The following is a 22,073-nucleotide window of genomic DNA, read 5'->3' as shown; positions in this document are numbered from 1 at the left end:
TGAGAATGAATGAAAGACCTGAGCATTTAAGCACTTTAAAACTATCGCATAAAAATATATGGTAAATATAGTTAGTCAAATCGACTAAAAAGTTCATCCCACTCCTCCTACATTTTCAAAGCAGTAAATAAACTTTCAGCAACATATTTATTTCGTAAAAGTGGATAGCATGGAAAGGAGTAATTCATCGTCTAGTTGAGTTCCCTAAGCTTCAGTTTTTCATCTCACTTACCCTATACAACAAATGAATTTCTTGAAATAATTATTTCTTTTTTCTTTTTTAATTTTTATTAAAAATGTAAATTCAGAAAATGCGGAATACCATAGTTCTGTAGACCTGTTCTCGTATCGCTGCCTATATAGATGTATATCTCTACAAATATATATACGGATGCTCAAATAATCATTTCATGTTTACATTTTCCGACGATGCAATTCGATTTGCTTTTCATTTCATTTTTTTCAGCTTGGCTTTGGATTACAAAACTTTATTTGATGCATTTTGCGTGTACATAGAATCGTTTATAATGTTTATATATATATTGATATATATATATATATGTTTTGGGTCTTTGTGGTTTCTTATGCACAAATCTTCAATCACAAAACAAAACCAAGCAACTGTTGATAGCAATATACATATGTATATTATGGGTGTTATACATATTTATCGTTTACAACTGATTCGCAAGCACATCGAGCGTAGCACATTTTATATGGGGGAACATTGTTTATATATGGTTGGATAAATCTGACTTGCTTTGGGTATGGGGGAAAGTATCTGCTAGGAGTGAGTGAGAGAGATAGATAGCTAGGGGTATATATCAATATTTTTCACAACAATCAATTTTTGCTAATACATAATTTGCTCCATGTGACTCGAGATGTATTAGGCTATGTGTTCTATAATGCGCCGTTTGCTGTATATTTCGTTTTATAATGTGAGTGTATTCCTATGCATATATATATATATATGTATCCAATATTGCGATAAGCAAGCTTTTTTTGTTTTTTTATTACATGTCTAAAATTTCGATACACACAAAATATTATGCGCCTATAATCTGATGGAAAAAACATGTTGCGGTTTTAATACAATTTGTTTTCGCAATTATTTTGTTTTTATGTGTTTTTGAATTCTTCGAATTGTTGTTTTTAAATTTCTTTTCGTTTTTGGGTATTTATATAGCTTTTGTTTTTATTGTTGTTTGGTTTTTAATTCAATTGTCGGGTCATTGCCTCAGAGCGACGCAGATGTTTAAGAGATGCTGGTTGCAGTTGCTCGAGCTGAAAGATGGTCTTGACAGCGTGACCCTTGTGTCTGCTTGAAACGCCCTTCCACCCATCCATCCATCCACCAAAGAACCGATCCGTTGCCATTTACTGTTCCTCATCGCCGAGCTCGTGCTTAATTTTGGAGAAGTCAAACGTCTCGCCAGTGCCGCGCTTGAAGATGTTTAGAACATCCAGGCAAGTGGTCTCGAAATGCGTGGTGGCATCATACGATTCAGAGATAAAGATCTGTGAGTCGAGTCCATCGTCGACCGGCTCCAAGTAATCCGAAATGGTGACAAACTTTTGTGCAATCGGCTCCAACAGATCGAGGCCGGGCTTGATTTCCGCCTCCGGATTCTCAGTCTCCACTGTGGTGGAGACCATGCCCACAAACCAACCCTTGGCAGCCACCTGATGAGTGGAGCTGACCAGCGATACATAAATGTCCGATTTGCGACCGACTTGCTTTTGTGGAATGATAATTTGAGTGGAGAGGGCATCCTTAGTGCTTGCCACCGGATGGTCCAAGATGCAAATGCAACGGATGACCTTGCCACGCTTGCGCACCTGCTCAATGAAAGGCATCATATAGAACTTGTAGAAGACGATTAGGAGACTTCCGCTTACCTTTTCGGGCACATAGCTGGGATCGCAGTACACCTGCTTGCATTTGGCGATCTCTTCTCCCGATCGCACGCCCACCACCTTGCCACCCTCGCCCAGCACAATCTCGTCAATGGGCTTGTCCAGCATGTAGGTGCCGCCATAGATGGCCGAGAGACGGGCAAAGCCCTGTGGCAGCTCGCCCAAGCCGTACATCGGATACAGATAGGGCGACTTGCCATATCTCGCCAGCGAATCCGAATACAGCTTAATTCGTCGTATGGTATTAACAGCCGGCTCATTCAAATACTCATCGTCGCGGAACAGTGCCAGGGCATGGCCCGTAAAGTCCTGCGTGTTCTTGTCCAGGCCGAACTTGTCGTACAATCCCTGCATGTTGGACTTGGTGGGATCGAAGTCCTTCCAGGTCTTTGGGTCATCCTCTCTGAAGTCCTGCACGTAGATCAGGAAATTGCGGAAGCGGCGCTTCTCGAACATACCTGATATGGATATAAATGAAATTTAGAGGTGAGTATTAATGGATAGCAATTGGGTAACTATATTAAATGTAGGTTATATGACTTATACATTTCGTATGTCAACAGACTCTCTCTTATGAACGAGCAAAAGCTCATCTTAACTGATTTGTTACATAAAACTTCAACATCTTTACATGGAAATTTCTAGAATAACTATTTAAGCAAAGGACCTAGCAAATACCCAAACCAACTTTGTAATATGCATAATTAGATTTTCCATACATACAATATAGTAAATATATTCACATACTTGTAGTTAATTGAGTTTGCAAAAGACACGCGACCTAGCTGACTACGAACTTGTGCTATACCTTATGGGGGAGCATATGCACACAAACACATCAACAAAAGAAACCCACAATACAGACATATGAATATTTCGTTGTCTTTAAAACTCTTATACATCAAAATGGGAATGGGGACGTACAATTGACAGTGCTAATTTAAGGGCTAAAACACCACCAGCCGGCCAGTCGAAGTCAGAGTGACGTCATTCTGCCATGAAGGCTCTATGTGAAGGGTTCAATGCACCTTGCGAGCCTGCTCGTTATGGGCAAACTAAAGAAATTGGCAAATAAACTGAATGGAGGAGAAATTTACAGGGAAATAAACAAATTATAAAAGAAAATAAATGAAAAAAACAGAAAAGAAATCAAAATTAAAGATAGTCATAAATGGAGCGTGATTGGCTAATTGCGCTTTGTAGTTGGCAACTAGTAATTGTTTAAACAATTTCATGCCAAAACAAAAACAGCAACAATAGCCACAGAGCCGCAGCCATAACACCACACACAGGTGTAGAAAAATGAATCAGCGCAACGGTTAATTGCCTGAAAGGTATGCACAGGGTTGCCACAGAGCGCATGGCAAACAGCTGGCAACTCCATAATTCTAATTGGACTACATATATGTATGTATATGTACGCCTAATACGAATATATGTAAATATATACATATATATATATTTCTTAGACATTCACTAAATCGTTTTCAGCAATTAAACAAAAACTATATTTTTAAAAGGGGGCAGCAAACAGGGAAAAAATGGGAGGATTTAAAGGCTGAAACGCAGACAACACACACACACATGCATATATGCTTAGAACACAGAGAGAGCCCCTCTACAAATACGTGTCACAGTCAGAGCAAAAGCAACACCAGCGAGTGCCAATCGCCGCAAACAAGCGTAGACAAAGAAACATGGTGAGAAAACGGAAAAGGGGAGCGCGCAGCTAAATGCGAAGTATGTATACACACACACAAACATACATACATATACATTTTTCTCATGTAATTTCTGCTTTCACAGTTAAAGGTCCAACCGGGTAGAGGTCTTCCGGTTCCGGAGTCCGATTTCTTTTTTTGTAATCCTACTTGCACTTACCCATGAGATCGGATGCCAGCGCCTCCTTTTGATCCACCGGCACTTTGGCAATTTTTCCACCCTTGTAAACGTAACTGCCCTCAATCGACTTGAATTCCAGATAACGGGTGACGCCCGTGTGTATCAGTAGCTTCACCAGTTGGCCATTGGCCATTAGAAATTTGGGTATCAAGTCAACGTTCCAGTCGCGGCCACGCCCAAATTTTTCGCCAGGCGGCTCCAGACCAAACCGTTGGAAGAGCTCCTCCAGCGGCGTAATGGAGGCCGACTCGCCGCCATAGTATTTGTTGCGATCAATATGCAGCACTTTCTTGCCAGAAACGGAGAGCATGCCGCTCAATATGCACTCCTTGAGGCCAGTGCCCAAAACTATCGCATCGTATTCCTCATTCATGTTAGCGTTTTTTTTTTTTTTTCTCTCTTTTTAATTAGTAAGCAGCAGCAGCAACTCTTCTTAAAATTGAAAGGTTTTCACTTTGCGACGTTGTCGACGTTTTTACACTTTTCGTTCAATACGGATTTTCTCTACTCGCTAGAAAATGCCAACTTCATTTACCATTGAGTGATTTCAGTATTTCTTGCAGATGGTCTTACTGCTTGGAACAGCTGTTAACTTAACAGAACGTGCGACTCGCTGATTTGTAAATCGTGCTGTTGAAAGGGCTAAGAGAAGTTTTGAATAAGCTTTCGACCTTTACGATTATCCTACAATTGGCGCGTTACTGAAAACAAAGTGTTTGGCTATCTATTTAAAACAAAAGCAATACATTTTCAAAAAATAACGCTAACTTTTTTTACAATTTACGTACAAGACATGTAATATTAAAAATCTTTAGTAGGTGTGTAACAATATATCATTTCATTAAAAGGCATACTGAGTCTATGAAAAAACTTAGCATATTTCTCAAAACCAGGATTGATGAAATCGAATAATTTTTAAATAATATCACTGACCAAACAACAGTGATAATATTAAATTATATTACTTAAACTGCTAAATTTATGCTAACAAATATCGCTAAGACGAGTGTCTTCGATACATCGATATTTCCGACCATTGCATCGATGACATGAACGAAAGTACATCGATAATAGTAGTTTGGTCAGTCAAAAAAAAAACATTGAACGGGATGGACGCGTTTGTTGTTATTTTTTAGTTCTTACATTTCCGTCGTCGTTTGTTGTTTTCTTGTGTTGCCGAAGATATAAATAATTTTCCGCAAATAAATTACACGTTGCAATGTAAATGATTATGAGTTTTAATCAAAAGCTGTAATAGAAATATCAAACAACTGCTTATGTGTGAGTGTAAGAGTGAGCGTGTGTAGCTTGTTTCGCGTTGTGTGTGTGAAAAAAGTGAAAATGAAATTTGGGCCAAAATTGTATTTAAATTCTTAACGCCAACAAAAGCGATCGAGTTAGTTAAGAAACAAATGTACATACGTGTTATATGAGCCAGCCAAAGAAAAAAAAAATAAAAAATAAAAAGTGAACGGTTTTCTCGCGCTGTGTTGCGTGTTATTTGATGTTTATGGCGCGATGAAAGTATGGGAGGGAGGCGCAATCCATAATTAAATTTATTAATTGAAAAAATTGCTTCTAATGAAATTTGACGCCAATTTCAAGGAATTAACATCGTCGGCACTTCTCTTCTCCCAAGTCTTGTCTTACGTTATGTTGCTCTGGCTCTAGCTGTTGCATTTCTTCTTGTGCTTTTACTTCTTCCTCTTCGTGTTGCTGTTGTTGACCTCGGCTATGATTTGTTGTTGCTATGCTCATAATTTTGTCTCATTTTTATCATAAAAATAGCAAATATATACATATATCTATATAATTAATACGTGTGTGATTGTACAAAAAGAAATACAAATAAAAAAGTATATATATATACATCTATATCCAAATAAAATCAATTAAAAAGTGACTTAAAGAATTACCATATCTGAATTCTTCAAGAAGATTTATTTTTATTGGGTAAGTTTCGAAAAATAAAAATGAAAAACAAGTTTTTTTTTTATATTTTTGCTAAATTGAACATATTTTTATTGCACTGTACGCTGAAGGCAGCGCCGCAAAAAAACAACTTACAAAACGAGTTAGTTGCTTAGAACCAGTTCGACAGTCACAACCTCAGTCTCAGTCTCAGCAGCCTCAGCAGCTTCTCGCATGCTGCCAATCGCCATTTGTGGCCTACGCGAACTCAGTTTTATGTTGTTATGTTGTCATCTACAGTGTTATTTTTCTGCCTCTATCTACTTCTGCTACTTCCTCTTATACGTATAAGAGTGTATTTCCTTACGGTTGTAAGTAGTTGCCAATAAATTAGCCGGAATCATATGTTCCTTATGGCTGTTGATTACAAACTATCAAAATTCCATTTCTTTACGTATAAGAGTGCATTTACATTTACAAAAGGGGAATCTATTTAAACGTTTGCATCTGTCAGTGAGGATAACTCACTACCAAATTTGATATGGTGGACTAACACAATTCCACTTCTTCCTAAACGTATAAGAGTGCCTTAGTATAAAGCAACTAGTTGCAAACAAATTTTCCCAAATCAAACAATTATGTTAATATATAAATTCATGTTATTTAATTAATATACTTTTGATATAAGACTGCAATCTCTTACACAAAAATGAATGGTGAACCAATATGCCCATTTGTATCTGTGAGTCATATAAGGCTAACACGCTACCGAATTTGGTATTTATTTAATAAACTTTCAATTAAGTTTGCAATTTGTTCGAAATGGATTCTTCCATTGGCATTACGGAGCCACCTTTGTGATCCCATGGAAAAATGAGCATGTCCTGTCTGTAGTTGCGTGACACGACACAGAAATCGCTTGGCACGAGAGACAAAAAGTCTTGAGCAAATGTCAATTTCTTAGAAAGGCAAGGCTAATACGCTGCTCGCTTCGACATTAGTAATTCCCGAAAAAAACTGATAGCTAGGTAAGAACAATCGACATTAGACCGTGTACTGGAATTCTTGTGCAGGTGGATTTAAAAGTAAATATTCTAAGAATATAAGAATTAATTATTATAAAGCAATAATTGCTAGGTAGTAAAAATCGACATTCTTATTTGACATTAGACGCAATTCATGTAATTTTTATGAAATTGAATATAAGACTAAATACTTTTCTATCTATCTATCTATCAAATTACTACATTATATGTGCCTCTGTAATACTAATTAATATTTACAAACAGTGAAATAAATAAGCAGTTCCTAATTATTCTTATTGGAATAGCTCGATCCAGCTGCATTTATGAAATTGAATATAAGACTAAATACTTTTCTTACATCCTATCTATCTATCTATCAAATTACGACATTATATGTGCCTCTGTAATACTACTTAATATTTACAAACAGTGAAATAAATAAGCAGTTCCTAATTATTCTTATTGGAATAGCTTGATCCAGCTGCATTTCAATGAATTTCAACGGCAAATGATCTGAGTAAACTAGGAATGAAGATAAACGAATAGAATTTAGTTTAGTCTACGCAGACGTAATCAGTGCCCCCTTTGCGCTATTTAACTGCAGAAGCACGTTTGCAGTTCATTTCACATTCCAAATGCTATTTATTTTTTATCTGCACCAGTGCTGCCAACTTTTGATGGGAAAAAAGTTATTTGTAAAGGCAATGAACATGTTAAGACAATTACAAAATGAAATCTGAAAATGAAATAATTATATCACAATCGAGATTTCAACTTGTTCTTTATTTGTATAAATACGTTTCTAAAAATATTCTGATTTGGGGCTTCCCGCCGGTCATAATAAAGCTAAGTTTGACGGAAAATGCCGAATGGGCAACACTGATCTGCACATTGTGAAGATGTTGCTCTGTCCCTCTCTCTCATTATCTATTTTGCATTTGTTGTTCTTTCCATCTTTGGCTATGCAACCTACTTGACGTTATCGCATTCGCATTCGCACTTTGCCGCTCAGTCTCTCTCTCTCTCTCTCTTACGCTCGCTGCACGCTGTACGCGTGGCTTCGGTAACTGTAAACGTGGCGCTGCCAATTGACTCCAATTGCCTCTGCAGCAGCAGCAGCAGCACACGACAGCCGCCGATACACACATACTTACACACACATGTGTATCAATAGAGATATATATATTAGAAGCGATACGCAGCTCGCACTCGTTCCGTTTTTCTGCTTTGTTCAAGTGTTGCGCGCTTTGTTTTAACGTCTGCAATTAATCTTATTATTCGTCAATTTTAAGTTCGCATTTGCTTAGCAGATAAATACCAAAATAAACAAATACTAATTAAAACCGGCGTTTAATTTATTTGTAATTGGTTGCGTTCGTTTTGGCTCATATCTAACACCCCAAATGAACTACTCAATTCACCTTTCTGTTTTCCTACTAATAGACACGACTAAGAGACGCCCTTTAAGATACATTAATGAACTAAACAGCTCTGAACCATTTCCCATTTTACTTACCTTTATTCTAATTCTTTAATTTGCAACATTAAATCCAAGTTCATTAGATTTGAAATATTTGATTTGTATATTACTATAAATATATTAACTGATATTTCTATCTATTAGATTATATATATAAAGTATGTAGACATTAATTTCTTTCAAACTCTATAATCTTTAACTTCACATAATTAAAACACGAAAAGTTTATTAAATTTTCTACACCCTAACAGTTATGTGTTTACGGTATAGTTTGTATTTAATTTGGTATGTTTAAAAGTTTGATAACTTACCTGGAACGAGTGATATGTGTCTGACATTTCACGCGAATTCCCTTATCTGAACAGTTTTACTGAATTCCGTATTTATGTGTTTTATTGTACTTGGAGCTGGCGTCATAAACCCTGAACTTACGCGTCTATTGAAATATTACGCATATACATATATTGCAATTAGAAAAGAATAAATAATGCAACTGAACGATAATTGATAGTTTTGAGCGATCTGATAATCAGCAGATTAATCTAGTCTGTATTTACAAATTAATATAAATAAAATTAACCTGGTTCGCAGTCCATTGACAGACATTTATAAATGAGCATGGCTCATCTGAAATTCTGCTGATAAAAGTAATAATAACATAAATTAGACTAATTTGCACTTTAATCGACTGCAAATAATTTTATGTATATTTAAAAATAATCATATTCTGAGTAGGATAATTTTTTTATTCCTGTCAAAATTATAGAGTTAGAGTTGTCTTCAGAAAAATCTAAAATGAACTAAAAAAGTCAACCTAGAACTATCGAAAGTATTAGTAGAGTGTATCGAAATCGGATCATTAAACCAGAATTATTCATTCGACTGGTGTCGCCGACTTTTGACATTTTAAAAATAAATCTTAATTACCAAATCCTGTTAGCCGGTGCGCTTAAGCAAATGTAGAGTTGGAAGGAGGCCAGTGTAATTGCATTTAATAGTCATTAAGTTAGGTTCGATTGCATACAAAAAATGTATAAAAGGCCAGATTGCATGATGGCTGCTATATATGTACATATGTATCTACATATATATATACTTATAATGTGTTTAATAACTTCTTTATATATGTATAGTATATATATCGTATAAATATATCAACTTAATGAGCAGCAAAATAATCGCAGATGGCCGCGCGTTTTACTGATAAGTCGAAAGTGTCAGAAAGTAAACTTTTTAAACTTTTGTTGCTCGTTGGATATATGTATATACATATTTATATATGTATCTGAGTATATTAATGTACATATAAACAAACCACTCACATCCGTTTTTTTATGATTTTGATATATCCCGTTTAAGTATCCGGTTCGTTTTTTGCCAAACAAGATTAATTGCTGTGCCTAAATCGCAAGACTTGCTTTCAAAGCTTTACTTTGAAATGTAGTTTGACTAACGGATCTGCTTTTTAGCTTACTCTATGCATACATGACCTTAGTTTTAAATCCGTTAGATATATTTAAATTGACTTGGATTTCTAACATATCATAGATTAAATAAACAGAAATAACAAAGGGGATTTTAACCAATATTCGTTTGGCGCATTCTTTGCATATTCTGTTAACAATGTTTAATAAAAACAATATAGATTCTATTGAAGAGTTAGATAAAATCAAAAGTATAATATTCGGGGATGCATGATGAATTACTCCACAATAAATATCGTAGTTGTCATTGATAGATTGGCAGCTTATCGTGTCACCTAAACTAAACTTAATTGGAAGCAAACATTTATCCATAATTGGCCAGAACTAATACAAGCTCTGTATTCCATGAATAACTAAAGCAGGATCTAAGGCTTATTGGCAAAGAATCGAAATGAAATAATTGAATAATTTTCTATATTAATTAATTACACTAAATTGCACGCTTTTCCTCCTCCTCTTTTTCCTTCCACCTTTCCGCCAGGTAAACTCGGCCACAATCACACACAGTGGCCGATAGTCCAGTCGGTGTCTATTAACTGATTGACCCCCGCCTACAGACCCGTTCGTATCAACCGTTATTTATTAGTCGTGCAACTTTTGTGTTCGCGTTTCGTTGTTTTGCCTGCCTCAATGAGGGGCTCTCACGCGCCCATCAAGCGATTATTCTCATGCTCTGTCACATGCGACACCTCCTGAATGACTCCATTGTGTGGCTGTGTGTGTGTGTGTGTGTGTGTGTGAGTGGGTGGTTGGGTGGGTGTTTGGTTGGCAATTCTGTATTCATTATTTTGCTATCGGCAATTAACGGAGTAAGCTGTATATATGTATATTTCGATATATACATATGTATATCCCATATAAATTTGTCACAGCTGACAAATAGGTTCATTTGTTATTTGTATCGTCAATTGAATATTAAATATTATAGATTATTTAATTGTATCAGACATTCAGATACTTTTTGACTAAGGGATTTTAATCAAATTTATCATAAATATTATCTGTTGAATCTTAGGAATATGTAACTGTGAATCTATAAGATTAAAATATATATATATTTTTAACAAATTTATACAGCCTCAATATTCGTCGTAAAGACTTGAATATCTATCAATTATTTACTTTATATATAGTCATATTTATGTATATAAACCGGTAGTGTGATGTAGTCAAGCTTTAAAAATATATTAATAAATATATGAAAATACTCTAACCAGCATTGTGTTGCCCTAATATATGTATATTTATCCATTTTTACTGCATAATATATACATATATATTTTTTTTTTATTTTTATACCCTGAACCCATTGAAAATGGGAAATCAGGGTATAATGTTTTTGTGTAAAAGTATGTAACAGGCAGAAGGAATCATCGCAGACCCCACAAAGTATATATATTCTTGATCAGCACGATGAGCTGAGTCGATATAGCCCTGTCCGTCTGTCTGTCCGTCCGTCCGTCCGTCCGTCCGTCTGTCCGTATGAACGCCGAGATCTCAGAAGATATAAAAGCTAGAGAGCTGAAATTTTGTGTGCATACTCGTGTATACCATACGCAGTACGAGTTTGCTTTATTTTTTCGATAACTCATCCGATAACTTTTTTATCGAGAATAATCGAAAAATTGATTTTGTTTTTTGAGTCTCATCGGAGTACTATTAGATGTAGAGACTTCAGATTTACTGTGTATATATATATGTAGAATACAAACATTTTGTAATCAACTGATTTTGGATACCACGCCCCCTTCGCCCCCAATTTGTAAAAAACGTATTTCAAGTACTAGAGACTTGTGCTTTGGAATGTACACACATTTTGACCATATAATTACGCCCTAAAAATTTCATTAAGATCGTATGCTTACAAACGAAGTTATTCACCAAGTAAATTCTCATACTATTGCCCACACTGCAGCGCAGCCCAAGCGCAGTCGCTGCTTACTGCGCAGTTAGCAGAGCGCGGGCGCGTGAGGGTGGATGCATGTAAATGTATGTGTGCGTGCATAAAAGAAGTGCAGAATGATAAGAATATCAGCTTGGAGGGTTCAGGGTATCTCCTAGTCGAGCAGTCTCGACTAGAGTCTTCTTACTTGTTCATTTCTACAATACAAGCTATAATGTCAAACTTCTTTATAAATGATATATAAATATGTGTATGTACCTATATAGATATCACGAATAGCAATATCACCAATAGCAACAATAAAATCATATATATGTATATGTATCATATAAGCCTGTCCACAATCGTCTATAAGTAATGTTTTCTGCCATTGTTTTCAATGCGATACGCCCCTCTTCTATGTATACTATAAATGTTGTTTATTTAAAATATGAGTAATAAAGAGTTATGAAGCGATTTACTACAAACACGTTCTTGTTCACACTCAACGCTATTCTATCTGAATCACTCCTAATGGGGTAACCGAAACACAATATAATAAGTGTTCGTTGATATGAAAATGAATCGCTTGACCGGTTAATGGCCCAGCTGGCATAGCTCAAGTGCATTAACTGATAAATATAATAGAAGCACAAAGCCAAGAAGCATTCAATTACCAAATGTGTACAGAAAAAAACAAAAAATTTAATATCTATTCTGTGGTATGAAAACCCAGAATGATTTATTTTTAACGTGGCTAATTAAGTTCTTATCTTCTGGTAATTTATTTTTAATTCTACTCAATGATAGACTTTAAGATTATTTTAGCAGAAAAGATATGCGGCACACCCTCAGGTATATATATCTCTATATTGTAGCAAACTTTAATTGGAACAGACAGCCTGAGGCAATTAGAACAGCTGTTCTAACATATGTTTCATCATAGCGTATGCCCTCTGCCAGGCCCTCATCTAAATTTAATTTCCCTTACAAAGTAGCTTTTTTAGTAAATGAGGAAATATCCAAATTGCAATTTCAAATTTTCCACAAGATGGAGAGATTCAAATAAACTTGTGAGCTACTGATTATTTAGTAATGGAATGGAATAGTATAGTGATATCAGTAAAACTAGTAGTAGTAATTGGAGTAGTAGCAGTAATAGTAGTAGTATTTATACTAGTAGCAGTAATGCTAGCAGTAGTATTTGTGGTAGTAGTAGTAAAAGTAGTAGTAGTAGTAATGCTAGCAGTAGTATTTTTGGTAGTAGCAGTAAAAGTAGTAGTAGTAGTAGTAGTAGTAATAGTAATAGAAGTAATGCCAGCACTAGTATTGGTGGTAGTAAAAGTAGTAGTAGTAGTAGTAGTAGTAATAGTAATAGAAGTATTTAATAATAGTATTTGTGGTAGTAAAAGTAGTAGTAGTAGTAGTAGTAGTAGTAGTAATAGTAATAGAAGTATTTAATAATAGTATTTGTGGTAGTAAAAGTAGTAGTAGTAGTAGTAGTAGTAATAGTAATAGAAGTATTTAATAATAGTATTTGTGGTAGTAAAAGTAGTAGTAGTAGTAGTAGTAGTAGTAATAGTAATAGAAGTATTTAATAATAGTATTTGTGGTAGTAAAAGTAGTAGTAGTAGTTATACTACTAATTGTAATAATAGTAGAAGTATTATTAGTTATATCAGCATTAATAGTAGTAATAGTTCTACCAGCAGTAACAGGAGTTGTAAGATTAGTAGTAGTAATTATTATTGGAAAAGCAGTGAACATAATTAGTAGTAGATAAGTAGAGTCGTTTAAGTAACAGCAATATTACAAATAATAGTATGACTAGTAGTAGTATTTTTACTAGTGATAGAAATAATACTGCTCCTAGTAACTGTAGTGGTGGTAGTATTAGCTATTAGCTATTAGTTAGTAATTAACACAAAAACTATATTTATTTTAGGTAATCACAGTTCTCATGTCCCAGCTCTTAGACTATTTTATTGCAATATATATATTATATATAGGATAGTCAAGTCGCCTGCCTTAATGTAAACCGGCTCACTTTTCGTCGTAAATTCTCTCATATCTGGTCGCACCCGCGCTTTAGTTAATTAGCTCGAATCGCTTTTAATCACTTTGTGGCCTGACTTCAAAGTATTTGGCCCATTTCAACAGATAAATTGAGTTCGATTCGTTTCGTAAGTTTGTTCTGTTCGCGATTTTCCCTTTTAGGGGTAATGAAACTCTATTTTTAGCCAGAATATCGAATACAGAGCACGCAACAACCATGCGAAACAAACTGCGAGAGATAAACAATGCCGAGAGCTCTGCGAAATGTTAAAACAATATTATTGTTTATCACTAGGCCAGATGGAATGGCAATTGCTAGGGCATAAATATTTATACAATATACATATATGAAAAGACTGTAAAGTTCAATATACAATGTGGAACGACTGTGTATAGAATCGTATGTATCTATGATATATGCAGTTATACGCTTCAATGCGTAAGTTATTTGAAAACCGATTAGCCTTGAATAGCGAGCAATTATAAAGTAATCTATACATAAATTAGAATTTATACATAGAAGGAATGCATAACAAAGACCTTCAACTATCATCAGATTCGGCAGCTGAAATTTACTATCCATTATTCAGATCGAATTTTGAATTACTGAAACTAAAATGGGCTCTAAAATTGTCCTAATCATACTATTAAAAAATAACTTATTATTTGTTTAATAATATTTCTTTAATTGTTGATCTGTATAATTAATAATTATCGATAATACGCCTTGCAAACATTTTTAAACCTTCCACAATTGTTTCTTTGTATTCTGCCATCTTATCGTACAATCGCATTATTTTCGATAATTGCAAGAAAATATAAATAAATATAGAAATATATAGAAAAATTCAACTTCTTATCACTAATCAGCGATCAATCAATCAGTAAATCAAAAGGTTATTGTATTTTTATTGCCACCTAGTAAATAGTTTGAGTGGTGAATATATTAGAAAGCTTTGTTGTTCTTTAAGCCTAGAATTTTTCTAAATAAAACAATAAATCATGGTTAAAGTCACCTATGGAAATGAAACCTAAAATAAATTAATAAAGCCCTAATAAAAAGTGTTGAAGAAAGACACGAAATGAATATATAATATATTATATATATTAATTTCACTCTGTATAAATTTCAAATATATACATATATTGATGATATAGACTCAGAGAAAAAACATATTTACTTTACAATTGGTTTGTTTCTTTTTCTCTATTATTTTTATATATATATAGACTCATATATATATGTATATATACATACATACACATATACATATATGTATATTTATATTTAAAAATAATAGAGAAAAAGAAACAAATTGTAAAGTAATTTCTTGACTTGCATGCGCATAGGTGTGCGCATATCCTATATATGCCCACATATTTATCATGCCATGTATATATATTGCAAGTGTATACAAAAAGCCCAAAACGTGAAGAAAAATAAGTCCAATTTGAATTTAGATTTTCGTGTCGACACGCGGTTCAATTTTATTGTTCGAAATTCGAATAGAGCGAGAGAGAGAGCTGTGTGTATATATACACATATTTCTTTTGTTATTCTTGTTATTTTCCTAAACAGTAGCGGAATTAGTTTATCGCTCTCTAAAATTAAAATACGAAAAGTAGAGGAATCAGGGAAGTTTAGCCAGAAAATACCCTGTGAACAGTTTTAGTAATTTAAGTTCTGGCACTCGGAATTCATTTCATTATACAGCTTACTGAATATCAAGTATATAATATATACCCAGTATAGACTAGGGTCAGACAGCTCGCAATAAATTTGCATTCCTAAAAGTAATGAGTATTCCAATTGCCAAAAGGCAGACCGAAATGTTTATTGTTGTAAGCGTTTCGGATAATCAATAATAAATTTTATAAATTTCGCAATTTCCACTGGATCAGTGGATCCGTAATGATAGCCGATATGCCCAAATTCGTCTGTTCGTTAATACCTTAAAAGGTCATTATGCATTTGCAAAAAAACGACGATTAATATGGGTTTTATATGTATATTATATATGAGATCATACGAATGAATATATAGACAATCAGGCGAATTGCTCACATTGGCTCAGTTAGTTTGAGATATAACTGAACGACTCTACCGGAGCTGCTTCTGTTGATTGTTGATTCTTTTCTTTCTTCTCGTACCACAGAGAAAAAGTAACTTCATAAGTAACTTCATATATGTATCTTTGTATATATATGTATATCGTTGTCTGTACATAATTATAGTTTTCATGGGATATTTAATACAAAAAACAAAAAAAAAAAAACTCATATAATAAGACATTGGCTTATTCGTACATTGTATCATTTATTTCGATATTTTTCATGGGCGTGGGAGTTCTTAAAGTTGCAAAATTTTTGCCAAAGATCATTATGCAATTTTGTATGTATGTATTTTATTCAATGTAATTTATTTAAGAACGTGAGATTTATTTTTAATATCGGTATAAAAATTATGTAAATTTCATCCATTTAAACTTCAGAAAGACTAACTCATTTGCTAAGACAAAGTTCACACGCAACATGAACTCTATCGCTCTTTGCTACAAAACGCAACAATTTATATATTATATATATATATATGTAAAGGTCTACGTATATTTATATATATAATATATATCCATTTATAATGCCTCTCCACGCTGCATGGCCTCGCTTTACTCTTTGACCTTGTCAGCCGTTTAGGTTTTTGTTTTTTTCGTGTGTGTGTGCGTTTTCGTGATATTTTACGCTTTGTGGAAGCTTATCGGAAGCTCGGAATCAAGGGCACGCTTTGCAGCACAGCAGACATCTGTTCGAGTACGGAGTGGTAGTGGGAGTGGGAGTGGGCGGGCGGACGGTTGGTCGGTCGAGCGTACTGTGGGTTCGACAAACCTTTAGGTGCAATTAGCAGTACTTGTAATCTTATCGCTGACACAAGGATCTGTTAATTATTTTAGTCTAACTAATGATTCCGGCTCTTTTCGTTCATTTTCAGCAGTTGGTCATGACGACCATGGCAGAGGATGGGCATGGCACTGCTTCTATGAGGTGCTAATTGGACTCTTCCCCGCAAAAACGCAAAGCAAAACACAAAAAAGAACGAAAAAAGAAATAAAGAATTATCGCAGAGCAAGAGGAACCTCATGGTGTTGACGCTCGAAGATGCCGTCAGCAAACACCGAAGACTTGCGCCGAAAGTTTCTAGTTGTGCAGCAGCAGCGCTCCGCGCCGCCCAACCTGGCCAGCGAGAACCTGGTCCAGGCACAGGCACAGGCCCAGCTCCAGCTGCAGCAGCAACAGCAGCAGCACACATTGATGACGACCGCACCGACGGCGACGACCAGCGGGGAGCCCGAGCGCACCTATGTGTTCCCGGGCACTCATCAGGTGGGCAACACATCGGCCGTGGGCATGCCCAGTGGGCCGGGCATACCGGGCGTGGCCATCGTCTCCAGCCAGCCGACCAGCACGCTTCACCCGGGCGGCCCCTCGCGTGGGGGTCATGCGCGATCGGTCAGCCATGGGGGCGGCGCCATTGTCGCTGTGGGCGCTGGCGGGCGACCCATCAAGTCGGCCATGAAGGGCCACCAACGTGCCTTTTCCCAGGGTCAAATTACGGACTCGCCGCCGGGCAGTGCAGCGCCGGCGGGGCGTGGCCACAGTCGGGTGGGCTCCAAGACGGACTTCATACTGCCGCCCGGCCACAAGGACGAGCCGGTCAGGGAGCGTGAATTTGGTCCGTCGGCGCCCAGTTCGGCGACCGGCGGACGCGGCCATTCCCGTCAGGCGTCCCGCTCCGAATCGATATACACGCTGCGTCGCACCGAGGCGCCGCCCTGGTGGAAACGTCTCACCCTGTGCAACTACAACACCAACGACAAGTTCGAGGAGCGCTGCTACCGCATGGTGGTGCCCAATCACACGGTGCCGCCGAAAACGCCCAAGCGGGAGCATCCCAATGGCCACTTCGTGGGCAATAAAATACGCACAACCAAGTACACGCTGCTCTCGTTCGTGCCCAAGAATCTGCTGGAACAGTTCCATCGCGTTGCCAATCTGTACTTCATTTTCATCGTTCTGCTCAACTGGGTGCCGGCCATCAATGCCTTTGGCAAGGAGGTGGCCATGATTCCGGTGATCTTCGTCCTGGGCGTCACGGCCGTCAAGGATCTGTTCGAGGATCGGCGTCGGCGAGCGTCCGATAAGCGCATTAACAATACGACTTGTCGGGTCTATGATGGGTAAGTTCTGTCTTGAATATGAAATTGGTCTGCAAACGTAAATGCTTATTTGATAATGATATAAAGGGGGTGATTTATTGGCTATATATGAACACACGCATACAAACAAACACACTCGCACACACACACTCACATACATACATACATACACATACATATACAGCCAATTGCGCTTGGGTTGCGCTGCAGTGTTGGCGATATTATGAGAACTTATTTGTGGAATAATTTAATTTCTAGACGTACGATCGTAATGAAACTTTCAGAACGTAATCATGATGTATAAATGTAGAGAAATGAGACCACAAGTCTCTAGTATTTGATATACGACTTCTACAAAGATGAGGGTGAGGGGGTGAATATAGGGGTGGGGGGTAAATTTTAACAAAAACCGAAATTGTATAAAATACATCTTTATATACATTTTAAATTTAGCTTGAAAGATGTAGGAGATATAATTTTTTAAGTGATCTTCGATAAGGTTTTTTATCGATAAAAAAGTGTCGGAATGAGTTATCGTTTTTTAGTGATAAACTCGATATGCGCGCGGTATAAACGGACATTTAAAAAAAAAGTTGAAGTCTCTAGCTCTTATATATAATTATATAAATTATGAAATCTATAGTGTACTAAGAATCAGACTAATTTTCCCTAAAGACTTTACTGAATCTAAATTTTCCTTTTAACTTCAAAACGCAAAAAGTTTAATGTCATTCTGTTTTGTTAAAATTACCTTTGCGGTATCTTAAACTTTTAAATTTTTAAATTTACATGAAATAAATCTATTTATTTTGAGTACCTTTTAGGATATATAAAAGTCTGTGGTTTTTCTCATGCAGTAGAATTCGGTTATAACGACTCAGCTTATAGCGTCGACGAAAATGCTGGTCCCCAGGCAAACTTTTATGAGCAAACCCTTACGGTTCTAGCATTTTAGATGGCACTCTCAGCGGCATTTCATTACATAAACAAAGCTTTCATCTGCTTTATATTGATCTCTGATCTTCATTTCAACGAACTTAAGTGGTTGCCCATGCCAAGCATTCAATTCTATTGAAGTATATATGTATAAACCATCTTCTGTTGGTTTGTATATTCCATTCCATTCGAAGGCTCGATAATTGCTTTGTGCTACACTGAGTCTTAGCAGTCGGTTCGTAGATTATTTCTTTTCTGATTGTGCAGAGGCAGCATAATGAGGCAGAGCAGAGACCTAAGCATGCCGGAGCAGAATGCTTCGCACTGCTTATTAATCACTTTTCTGATTGTGTATTATTCTGCACTGCACTGTAAAATTGGTATAAACACTAATAAATCACATAGAAATACCAACAAACAGTTGAATTTATAGTCGACTAACTTATAATACTTGTTAGGTATATCAACTAACTTATAGTACTTGTCTGACTAAATATATATAATTAAATATGTAAAATATAATTTGGTAACATTTTAATAAATAGATTGTATAATGATATAACTGTATACATAATAAGCAAAAGTTGGAATGACTAATTCCAGCAGAATCATATTTTAGATTCCTTCTAAATATGAATAAAAAGATTTATATTTTCACTCTATTTTACGACATATATAAGTATCTCAGAAGACATAAGAGAGCTAGAAATACTAAATATCTCTCTATAGAGAATATATGTATATATTCTGAATAATTTATAGATATAGTCGGTACTCCCATCCCATATTTAGTTTTCATGGCATCCATTATACAAAAGGATATTAAATGAAATGTTCCTATTTGGATTTGCTTTTATATGGGCTAAAAATGTAAAAACCCAAAAACCCTTTTCAATTATTATTATGCTTAACAGCACTGGCTAATTCTTTTGTACATAAATAACTTTCCCCTTGCCACAAAATGTGAGCCAAAGAGAACAAGCAGAAAGGTTAAAGCTCAAAAAAATGGCTTGAATAAATGTTTGTCAGGTGCTCGAAAACAATCTAAATTCAGTTAAACAGAAGAAGTTGGCCCATGCTTTGGCTTAAACGAGAGTTTGTCTGGCTGACTGATTGCGCATGCAAAGGCAGCGATATGTTCGCACAGATTATTTTTAAATGCAATCTAGAAATCGATAAACAGACATAAAGCGTAAAGCCATAACGGCGACAACAACAACAATAGCAACAACAGCCTAACAAAGTTGGTAAACTTTCCCTCAAAGTTACTTCAAGTGTGTGTCTGTGTGCCTGTGTGCCTGTGTGTGTATGTGTGTATTTGTGTGAGTGTAGCTGCCCCCCTTTTCAGCTTCTTCTGCCATGTCTGCGGTTCGGCTGTGTCCCACATTCGAGTGTCGCCGACGCTCGCCGCACCACCGCCTCTTCGCCGCTCCGTCGCAGCGCAATTCGCCGCAAGAGTTCCGTTTATTTATTTGCCTTGCACGCGCCAACTTTCCAACCAAGTGACAATTTAGTTAGCTGCACTGCACTCGCAGCTGTTGCTTAGCCCAGCCTCTTCCCTTGCTGCTCAGTGCTGCCCAGGCGCAGCCTTTACCGTTGGCTAATTGCCGTTAGCTACCAGTTTGGTTGCCGCCAAATCCTGTTGTTAACGCTGCTATAGCTGTAAATGTTATTATATTGTGCTCTATTTATAAAAATGCTGAAAAAGAGTATATTGGTTGTGATACATGTTTTGATTTGACTTAGTTATTTAATAATAATATTTTGTGAATAGGTTATTATTCTAGTTAATTAAATGTGAGTACATGTGAATTACTGAACTATTGAATTACTATACTATGAAAAAAAAAAAAGTTTTTATTTTTAGATATTTTTAACTTTTTCCCTATTTTAATAATACTGTTCTTAGCTTTGTAGTCCATTCCATATTCCATCCTATTCATATAACTCCTTTTATATTAATTTCTTAACCTTAGCTTATTTCAAAGAACAATGTTTTTTTTAAATAAATAATTACCAGTATTTTTAGATTTTTTTATAATCAGCTGCATTAATTTACAATTATTTTCACTGCCAACAGTGTATTGCGCAGTCAGCTACTCGCTGCTCGACCCAAAGAGCTTTTACTTGTTGCTATTGTTTTCTGCTCGGCTGATCAATGAACTTAGCAATTGTTGCTGCCCATTCAATTTGCATTTCCCCGTTTTGCTTTGCACAAATTGTGATTAGCCTTAGTGATTGTATGCTCTGACCCAAGCAGTTTTGTCTTGAGTCATGAATAATGTCTGCGGTATATCTTAGCATATATCAACCATGCGGTGAAACTGTTCTTCTCTGTTTCGTTTGTTTTTATTGTGTATATACCTGGTTACATACGTCTGGATATGGTACATCTTCTTTAAAATTCAAATAACCTATAGTAGAGAAATATAAAATTTAATGTTTTCTGAGTCAAGTTATATTAGTAGGTTATATACATATGTATACTCCCTCTTCACGCGTATTAAATTGAGACGTTTGAGTGTTGGAATAAGTAATTGATGGCATAAAACCGCATTTAGTTGCGTCTATTGTAAGCGTGAAATTAACAGCAGCATTTCTTTATTGCACAGCTTTACAACTAAAATCACAGCCGTTAACCTTATTTTTGCTCACTCTGAAAGCATAACAAATGCCAGTTACAGAGTTAGGATCACTAAACTGAATCACATTTTAGCTATAAACTAAAATTAATGCTTTGAATGATAAAAATATAACTGCAATTCGGTTAACTGTATTGTGCAGTCGCTTACGCCCGACTGTAACATTCTTGCATTGTAATTCACGGCTGTCAAAGCGAATAGGTCTATTCGTACGGGTTTTACTCAGGCCTTCCGCGCATCCAGCGCAGTTACATGCAAATCAGAGCCATTCATGCGCCTTGGCATACCAAATGCGGACGCTGAGTGGCAGCCGCAACAGGTAGCAGGCCCAATGCAAACGCCCACCCGGCCGAGGGCTGTATGGCCAATGGTAAATGGTAAACGGCCAACGGGCAATGGTCAATGTCCAGCAGCGGCCCTGATCATCTCAGGGTCTTTGAATTTCGCGCTTGCCCTGAAAAATGCTATCGAATTCGTGACCATGTGGAATGTTTGATAAGTTTTCGGTGAGTCACTGGCATGAGTCGTGGGGTCGTATCTGAGCTGGGCTCAACTGACATTATTCGGCCATTTCGCAAGCTATGCGATTTGTGGCAATGGCAGTCTCAAAGATAAATTTTTGAGT

The 22,073-nt window shown here is 36.2% G+C and overlaps 2 protein-coding genes across 7 annotated transcripts in view; one reads left to right on the top strand and one right to left on the bottom strand.

Moving 5' to 3' along the window:
- Nucleotides 1-985: 985 nt before the first annotated feature.
- On the bottom strand, nt 986-4,431 carry Gdi (GDP dissociation inhibitor). Its single transcript, XM_030385303.2, has 3 exons — nt 3,802-4,431; nt 1,903-2,378; nt 986-1,842 (listed from the first exon to the last, which is right to left on the bottom strand). The coding sequence occupies exons 1-3, from the start codon at nt 4,193-4,195 to the stop codon at nt 1,381-1,383; spliced, it is 1,332 nt and encodes a 443-aa protein (XP_030241163.1). The 5' UTR covers nt 4,196-4,431; the 3' UTR covers nt 986-1,380.
- A 457-nt stretch (nt 4,432-4,888) lies between these two features.
- Nucleotides 4,889-22,073, top strand: part of LOC108649807 (phospholipid-transporting ATPase VD) — a 37,514-nt gene continuing 20,329 nt past the window's right edge. For 2 of the 6 annotated variants that reach the window (XM_089257073.1, XM_089257068.1), the window contains exons 1-2: nt 5,611-5,779; nt 16,646-17,891. In XM_089257073.1, coding sequence (XP_089113199.1) covers nt 16,813-17,891 — 1,079 coding nt within the window. In that variant the 5' untranslated portion in view covers nt 5,611-5,779; nt 16,646-16,812. Of the gene's footprint in view, nt 5,044-5,610; nt 5,780-16,645; nt 17,892-22,073 lie in introns of those variants that run through there. The other 4 variants (XM_089257071.1, XM_089257072.1, XM_030385295.2 and 1 more) reach the window with 4 other exon arrangements.

This window comes from Drosophila navojoa, chromosome 3 (genome assembly GCF_054131105.1).
Source record: "Drosophila navojoa isolate 15081-1374.11 chromosome 3, UAZ_NAV_1.0, whole genome shotgun sequence".
NCBI classification, from domain to species: domain Eukaryota; kingdom Metazoa; phylum Arthropoda; class Insecta; order Diptera; family Drosophilidae; genus Drosophila; species Drosophila navojoa.
The sequence above is the reverse complement of the archived record's forward strand: the minus strand, read 5'-3'. Positions and strand labels throughout refer to the sequence as shown.

Bases quoted from the DNA above. Each gene is read 5' to 3' on its own strand.
- Gdi (XM_030385303.2), bottom strand. From the start codon at position 4,195: ATGAATGAGGAATACGATGCGATAGTTTTGGGCACTGGCCTCAAGGAG. The intron at 2,379-3,801 runs GTAAGTGCAAGT...TATCCATATCAG, and splicing joins GCTGGCATCCGATCTCATGG to GTATGTTCGAGAAGCGCCGC. The intron at 1,843-1,902 runs GTAAGCGGAAGT...TTCATTGAGCAG, and splicing joins CCAGCTATGTGCCCGAAAAG to GTGCGCAAGCGTGGCAAGGT.